Genomic DNA, 8054 nt, shown 5'->3' with positions numbered 1-8054 from the left:
TGGATGTTTTCAGTGGGAGAAACATTTCGTCATCATCAGGTGACGTCGTCAGCCTCCTGTGAAAACGCTACGTCCAGATGAACAGAATCAACTTTTGGAGGGTTATCATGGCCACATAAAACTAAACTAAAACTAGATTTTAAAAAGAAAAGATGACAGCTGAAACATTATTCACTGATACATTAGTGTTTCTACAGTATTTTAAACATTAACACATTTGGTAACAACTGATAAATATTGCCAAAAACTCGACTCTCGCCAAAAATGACCCACAAACGAGTTCTGTTGTATTATGAGTTCTGACCTGTGGTAGAAGATGAATATTGCCCATTTTAATCCACCACACACATTATGCTAGGTGGTACGTGGACCCAAAATATAATACAGTGTAACAGTAACTCCCCAAATTACATTATCAGTTAGATCTCCCACAGGTGACGTGAATCAGTTGTATAAAGACATACATGCTAGTTTTAACTGGTGATTCTAAATTGGCATTATATAATCATATAGTGATTATATTATATACAGTGGATTATAGAAGTACAGCTTGCTGACATTTTCACTGCAATACTTGGACTTGTGGTCTATTTATATGTTGCATCTGAATTCTTCCTCCAGCACTTATCTACTTGTGCTGGTGTAATCTAATGTTATAGCTGTTGCATCATCTCCTGAGGATTCGTCTCCTCCTTCTTACACTAATCATTGCTGTCAGAGGTTTTTCTTGTGACACAGATGGGCGAGTGTGCAACTGTTCTTCGGAAACATGCCAGAAATATGCGATGCTCAGCTCTAAACACTGTAGGTGAGGAAAAAGCTCAGCGAAAAACTGATCAGTGCAGCTAATCTTAGTGTGATTCATCTTAATATTTTCCTCCAAAAACCTTGGCTGTGACAGGGCCAGACAAAGAGCAATCCTGGAGGCTTGATTTATTGCACTGTGTACCCTGCCCGGGACAGGGTCACCAGGTCCCTACCCTGGAGCTTGGCCCGGCGTAGAGGCTCCAGAGTGAGGGTCTGGTGACTGAGCCTTAATCCGTATGGCCTGACCAGGCTCTGTGTCCATTCTCCTATGGGTCCACTACCACAGGAGTCTATAGGGGTTTGATAGTCTTTGGATTGGGTGGCAGTCAGAGGCAGAGGTCCTGGCATTCTGATGCCCAGCTTCCAAAACTGGCCTGTGGCACAGGGAACGTCACCTCTCTGGTGGGGAAGGAGCCTGAGCTGGTGTGTGAGGTCGGGAGATACCGACTATATATAGCTGGGCTCATCTCAGCGCATAATTCTGGCTGTGGAACAAGGTTTCTGGAGAGGGATGGGACTTATTTCCACTGAAGATCCCCTATGTGAAAGGTGGTGGGCTCCTCAGGATTCGCTGCATGCATATTGGGGTTTTCCCTGGTGGACAAGTGGGTAGCTTCCCTGCACCTCAGAGTCAGGGAGTGGGTCCTCATGTTGTTTTTTCCTCTGTGCCAAATGATGGTTCACTGTACCCAGGCTTCTCAGAGTGGCTTTGTTGTGTGAAGGACTCTAATCCACGGACTCCGCTGTTCTGCTGGGGGTCTGCAGGGTCACCAACATGGGAAGTGATAGTGTGATCTGGGGGGAGTGTGACTGAGAGAAACGGCCTATCTGATCTGCGATGACTCACTTATGACTGGGGGGGAGGTCACTGACATTGAATGTCCTTCACTGACATGCTTGAAGGAGATTCAAAGCTCTTCTTTGCATGTTTCTGCCTTTTGCTCCATTCTCTCTAAACATGATCGCACTTCAATAATGTTGAGGTCTGCGCTCCGGGGAGGCTAAACCCTGACTGATATTTTTTCATTGTGTGTTTGTGTTGGCAGTGTGTTTGAGATCATTGTCATGCTAAAATATGAACTTGCTGCCAATCAGACTCTTTCTACAAGGAAACAGATGGTGGATCAAAATCTGACAGTACTATGTTCATAATTCCCTAAATTTTGACAAGATCCCCAACAACCCCAGTCTGAAATGAACCAACCACGGCACAGCGTCCACTATCTTTTACAGATGACTCTTACTGTTGTGCCTCTTTCCTGATCTCTTGGGATTCATCACTCCATAAAACCCACATTTATCTTTAGTAGTTTTCAAAATGTTCATGTTCAAACTCAGCCTCAGATTTCAATTTGCAAAAAAAGGAAAAGAAAAAATAGCATGAAAGTGTGAAAACCTTTTAAAAAGTATATCTTAAAAACTATAAGATTCTAAAATGAAAAACAATCATTATAACAAACTTTAAACATTTTATTCAGATCAGAGATGGTGCAGCAGAAAATATTCTAAAAATCTGAGACTGAAGGTCTTGAAATTGAAAAACACGCAAACATTTAACAAAATTATTCTCTGATTTATAAAAGTCCACGATCTTGTTCCATCTACTTGTATTTTTGTTTTTGCCATACAACGCGTCATATTTGCTCAGTCAGCATGAAAATGAAATAAAAGTGTCATGTTCTTCATTTTGTATCCAAGAATTTCATATTAAATGCTTTTCAGCGATGTACCATTCAGAAATGGTCACTATAGTGGTGCAGAGCTTGAATCCATAATCTATTTACATTAAACACTTTTTATCTATGACACAAACACAGTAGATAAAAACTGGGGAAAAGCCATGATTGGTGGATAACTTGCTCTACTTCCTGAGGCACAGCAGTGATCACAGGATCAACAGTTGATGCTGTGAAGTAGTAAACTCATTTTTCAGTATCACCCACTTGCATTAATTGAAGAACTTGAAAAAAAAAGTGGCACAGCATTATCTGAATGTGTCTGTCCCCACATGTTAAATGTTAATGTCTTGTCTTGTTAAACGTCTCACGTTACCAAGTCACAACATAGCATGTGCCCTCTCTCTCTCTCTTTGTTAAGACAAAAACAGAAAGTACCGTATAGATGTGACAGTGAAAACTGTCTTCATTTGAGAACAGAACTGCATCCCTAATAAAGATGAGTACGGCTCGGAAGATGAAGGAGAGGAAGAGCTGGACATGGATAAAGTTGCGTGTGCAGTGGAGCCTCCTGAGGATTGTGGGACACAGACATGGATCAAATGTTATAATCGTTCATGTTATTTGATAACATGTATATCATAGATAATGTAAATGTGTATATACATGCATATATTTGGTGGTGATAATATATACATGTTAAATTATAAATTATGTATTGAGAATAGATTATTTAACCCTCTAAGGTCATCGTCACTGGTAAACCTTACCATAACAAAAAAGTTACATTTTTGTTTGTAACCTTTTGGGCTCTACTTCTACTCCAATGAAAAGAAAAAAAAACAGTAATTATTGACAATTATTAACTGACACTTATCGAGTATTTACATTTTTCCACAAACGTTCTTTGCTTTTCTGCAACAGATATCAAAAGTTTAGGGTTTGGAGCTCAGACGGTTAATGTGACAACTGAAGTCTTCATGATTTAAGAGTGATTAAACGTGCTAATTTCTTCTTCTTAGTGAAGTCATCAGTTCATAGATCAAATATATTGTAATAAAAATATATTGTGAGGAATTCCCTATGTTGCATTCATTTCTCCAACAACAAAATTTCTTTATTTCTTCATCGTATTTGTGGCATTTCAGATAAAGTGGAGATTCAGATGCAGCACTGTGTTATTTTGCAACGCTGCAAATGTTTGACTCACAGTAATGACGATTTGTAGTTGGACCTTTAATTACATGTTTTATTATTAAAAGAAAATTATTGTTAAGAAAATAATTATATTGAGTTTTACTAAAAGGGCAAAAATCAGTCATCAACACTTGGGCCATATATGCTTACAGTACATAACCATTTGTAAAGTATAGATAACTTAAGGATTATAAATCTACCCTCTGGATCTATAACTGTGATCTGTAATGATTGTGCTAAGCTAAAAGGTTTGTTGAAGCCTGCAGACTCGAATACTGTACTACTCAGCCAACTCTTCCCTCTTTTTCTACAAACGCTTCACAAATCTACCTTTGCCTGAAGCATTTACCAGTGAGTTGCATAAAAGGTGAGATGCATTCATCAGAGTATAAATGTGTGTGAATGTTGGATAAGAAGCACTTAAGCATAGGAAAAGTGCTTGTGTGAATGGGTAAATGAGGCATGTTGTATAAAGCACTTTGCTCTGGGAGAGTAGAAAAGCACTATATAAGAATCAGTCCATATACCAGACATGCTAAAATTGTTTTCATGGTTCAGCTCTTATCATTTAAAGTTTTAACCTCCTAAGACCTGAACTCTTCCACGGCATGCCATTTGATATTTGGGCTGATTGGGACCCGATCAATGTAAAAACAAAGAAACACCAGATTTTTTTTTTTTACCCAATTTTTGTTCCTAAGAAAAATGAGAGCACGTATGAGGACATTCGTTTTAAAATTTGATGGAACAATGGTAGTATAATGTCCTCGTAAGTGGATATCAGGCCCTTGTAGAGAAAAATTGAGTATTTTGGTCTAGACAACCCAAAATGTGATGCCCACATATGTGGACGCCAGGTCCTAGGAGGTTGAAGTGGGCACAGGTGGTGTTGAAAGTTAGAAAAAAAAATCAGCCACAGATACAGGTTCTCTTTTTTTTCTATAGACTTTTAGATTTTGGCTGGACAAATGGGATGAGAGCAGAGGAACCTCCAGGATGCTGTGTTCATAGTTTAAATGATGAATTAAGACCAGAGTTAGCTGCTAAGGATCTCCATATATCACTTGATGCTCTTGTTTTCAAAACTTTTTTCAAAAAAAGTGCTAACAAATCAGTATACTTACATCATTGACAAATAGCATAAGTCATTTTATGAGTTAAAAATACTTACACTGTACTTAAATTACTTACACTGTACTTAAATTTCTTGCAGTGCTATTTGTGTCCTGAAAAATACCTCAAAGTTATACAGCCTGCACCCCAGTACAGCATACTTACAGTGTAAGATGGGGAAGTATTGTTTGTTTTTCCAGAAATTACCATGAAATTATGAAGTAATCAACACGCACTTAAAAATACATAGGATGTTTTAAAATTACTTACAAATTACTTACAATACAAGGTGTTTTTTAAAATTCATGTAAATTCAAATGATATTACATTTAGTTACAGGGTAGTTAGTCATGGGCCTAATAGCTCTTATAATGTAAATGTCTTATAATAAATCAAATAACTACTTTCTAATAACATCTGTAATAATTGTGCCTCACACACAGTTGGTAAAGTAACAGACAGTGTTGTACGCAGATATTGTTGTTTGTTAATTCTCTCATCACTGACCTCAGAAGGGAGAGAATAGCAACAGCTGTGATGAGGAAGACAAGGGAAACACTGTAACCCACAGAGTACATGATTCTCACAAACAGGAAGTACCTCTGGGAGCTGTGCACCTGGGAAAAACATGAATATATCCAGTGAGTTCAGCAGCAGCAGATTTTTGCATGACTATGTATCTATTTATCTCATTGGACGAAAGGCAAGAATATTTTTGGTATCATAACTTTCAACACTGCCACAACACTGCCATGTAAACAGGATTAATTCAAACTGAACTGGCAGCCCTCACCCTGCATCTGCAGGGTTCCTGCACGTTCCTTCTATGTGCGGAGAGTGTGAGAAGAGGCAGAGGAAGACAGAAGACTAAGGCTACGTTCACACGTACACGCAGATTTTTCTATGCGTTTGCACCTTTTGTCCCCTCGTAAACGGCGTTTTCGGTCACTGAAAACGGAAAATCTCCATTTTCAAAAAAACAGAATAACGAGGGGATGGGAAACAAAAGGAAAACACAGCTGGAACTAATCTGACACAACGAGAAAGGGAGGAAGCAAAACTGAACACTTTGAACACAGGACAAGGGATTATCAAAAAAATAGGAAACATGAGACACACACTAAGAAGCGGGCTTGACACAAGGACTGGGAGGAAACAGACATGGGGACATAACCGAGTGGGGAGACAGGTTTTGTTACCGCCCCCCGTTCAGTTAGTTCGATGGGTGACTGAGTGCTACAGCATGAAAGGAAGAAGGAAGAGGCTTACTTCTAGAGGAAGGCTTTCATTAAAGCCATACTCGCATGCTATATCATGTGGAGGGTAGGGATCAGTCCAGCCAAGCTCTGTGCAGTTCCTGAAAACTTGCCCTACAGAAATGGAACACATACATACAATGTGTTTTATTGTTAACACATAAAAAACAATAGCAGAAATTTAGGGTTTTTTTTGTAATATATAGGATAAAGGTTAATCTAGTTCAACCCCCTGGAGACAATGAGTGTGTGAATCTAATTATACCACAATCCAAGAGGTTCACTCCAGCTCACCACGGACATCAAGGTAAGACCTACAGTATCTAACATCCCTGTGTTGTTGTTTCTTAGTTGTCAGGAGTGTTGGTCCAGGATCAACATTGCAACTGAACAATCATGTCTTTGTGATGCCATTACTGTGCAATGTGGGGGAAAATGTACTTGTTTATAGAAAACTCTTTTCTGGTAGAAATAGTAAGCATTTCAAGTGTTTTCTTTATTAATTTATACAATATATTAATATATTTATGATACATATAATAAATATATTGTGAACTTGGTTGTGCTGTTATATTAAACTTATGTTAGTTTGTTCATGTTTGCTTTTAATAACATTAGCTTGTTTCTTGGTTAATGCTAACTGAATGCTCAGACAGCATCACTGGTAAATTGTGATACTGATTCTAGACTTACATTATTATTATGATGTAGAAACTACAGCAACACAGGGATATCAAATCATGTGACTAACATAGCCAAGCTATGAGTTTAAAAATATGCACTACTGTATGGCCCTACTACTAACCAGTGGTGTGTAGAAATCCAGGACATGGCTGAGACACAACATCTCCAACTGCAGCATGGGGCCAACAGTTAACATGGTCCCACCATCCCCTGCATTCTGTCAAAAAAAGAAAATCAAATTTTCAAAGAAAATCAAATTTCACTTTGTTCACAGCTCAGGTGATTGCTAAAGCACAGCGTGGGTGTGGGAGGAGTTTGGTGAGGCCATGGAAACAGACTTTTGGCTTGAGGCAATTCTGGTGCAGGTGGAGTGCTGCTGACTTCAACTAGCTGGATGGTGGAGGGAATACTTTGATGACCTCCTTAATCCCACTGACACATTTTCTGTAGAAGAACTCAAACATCACTGGGGTCAAGGTCACTGAGGTAGTTTGATGGCTGGGCCCCTGGATGAGGTTTTCCCGGAGTTCCTTAACACTCTGGCTGTGGTAGAACTGTCTTGTTGACACACCTCTGCAATGTTGCATGGCGATCTGGGGTGGTGCCTGTGAAATGAGAGACTTGAGTGATAGTTTCTATATTTAAGAAGGGGGACTGAAAGGGTGTGCTCCAACTAGAGGGAGACGGCTCTCCTCGGCCTCCCTGGGAATGTTTGTGCTAGGGTAAAGGAAAAGAAAGTTTGTCCATTAGTCGCACTTCAAATCCAGGAAGAACAATTTGGTTTTCATGCTGGACCAGCTCTTTATTGAACTCACACATTTTCAAGTGTTTATGGGAGTTTGGCCATCCAGTCTACATGAGTTTTGTAAACTTGGGGGTGGCATTCAACAGCATCCCTTGGGGTATACTTAGGTGGTGCTTAAGGACTATGGGGCCCGTTACAAGCTACAACCGTGTACAATTGTGACAAGAGCTTGTCTGAAATGCCAACAATAAGAGGGATTCATTTCTGGTGAGGTGCCCTTTTTAGTGAATTTCTAGGTGAAGCCAAGTGACTGAAGGCTTGCGCGTTGGTGGCCTCATCGTCTCATCTGTCCCTTTTTTGTAGATGATGTGGTCCTGTTGGTTTCATCAGGTAGTGTGAGCATCGAGCTCACACTGGAGCGATTTGCAGTCTATTGTGAGAGAATGGGAATGAGAATCAGGTCTGAGTTCATAGCGGTCAGCCAGAAAAGGCTGGAGTAGCCACTTCGTGTAAGAGAAGAGTTTCTTCTCCAAGTGGAGGAGTTTAGGTATCTCATTTGATCATGAGTGAGAGATC

General features: G+C 39.6%; 1 protein-coding gene across 1 annotated transcript in view; it reads right to left on the bottom strand.

The window, feature by feature from the left end:
* LOC146556112 (secretin receptor-like) overlaps positions 1–7320 on the bottom strand; it is a 15698-nt gene extending 8378 nt beyond the window's left edge. The window contains exons 1-4 of the mRNA XM_085249634.1: positions 7144–7320; positions 6855–6950; positions 5301–5410; positions 2922–3054 (exon numbers count right to left, since the gene is read on the bottom strand). Coding sequence (XP_085105760.1) covers positions 2922–3054; positions 5301–5410; positions 6855–6950; positions 7144–7320 — 516 coding nt within the window. The remainder of the gene's footprint in view (positions 1–2921; positions 3055–5300; positions 5411–6854; positions 6951–7143) is intronic.
* Between the last annotated feature and the right edge of the window lie 734 nt (positions 7321–8054).

This window comes from Mchenga conophoros, linkage group LG16 (genome assembly GCF_057382185.1).
Source record: "Mchenga conophoros isolate Kocher_MC1m ecotype Shallow Benthic linkage group LG16, M_conophoros_male_GT1.1, whole genome shotgun sequence".
Lineage (NCBI taxonomy): Eukaryota > Metazoa > Chordata > Actinopteri > Cichliformes > Cichlidae > Mchenga > Mchenga conophoros.
The sequence above is the reverse complement of the archived record's forward strand: the minus strand, read 5'-3'. Positions and strand labels throughout refer to the sequence as shown.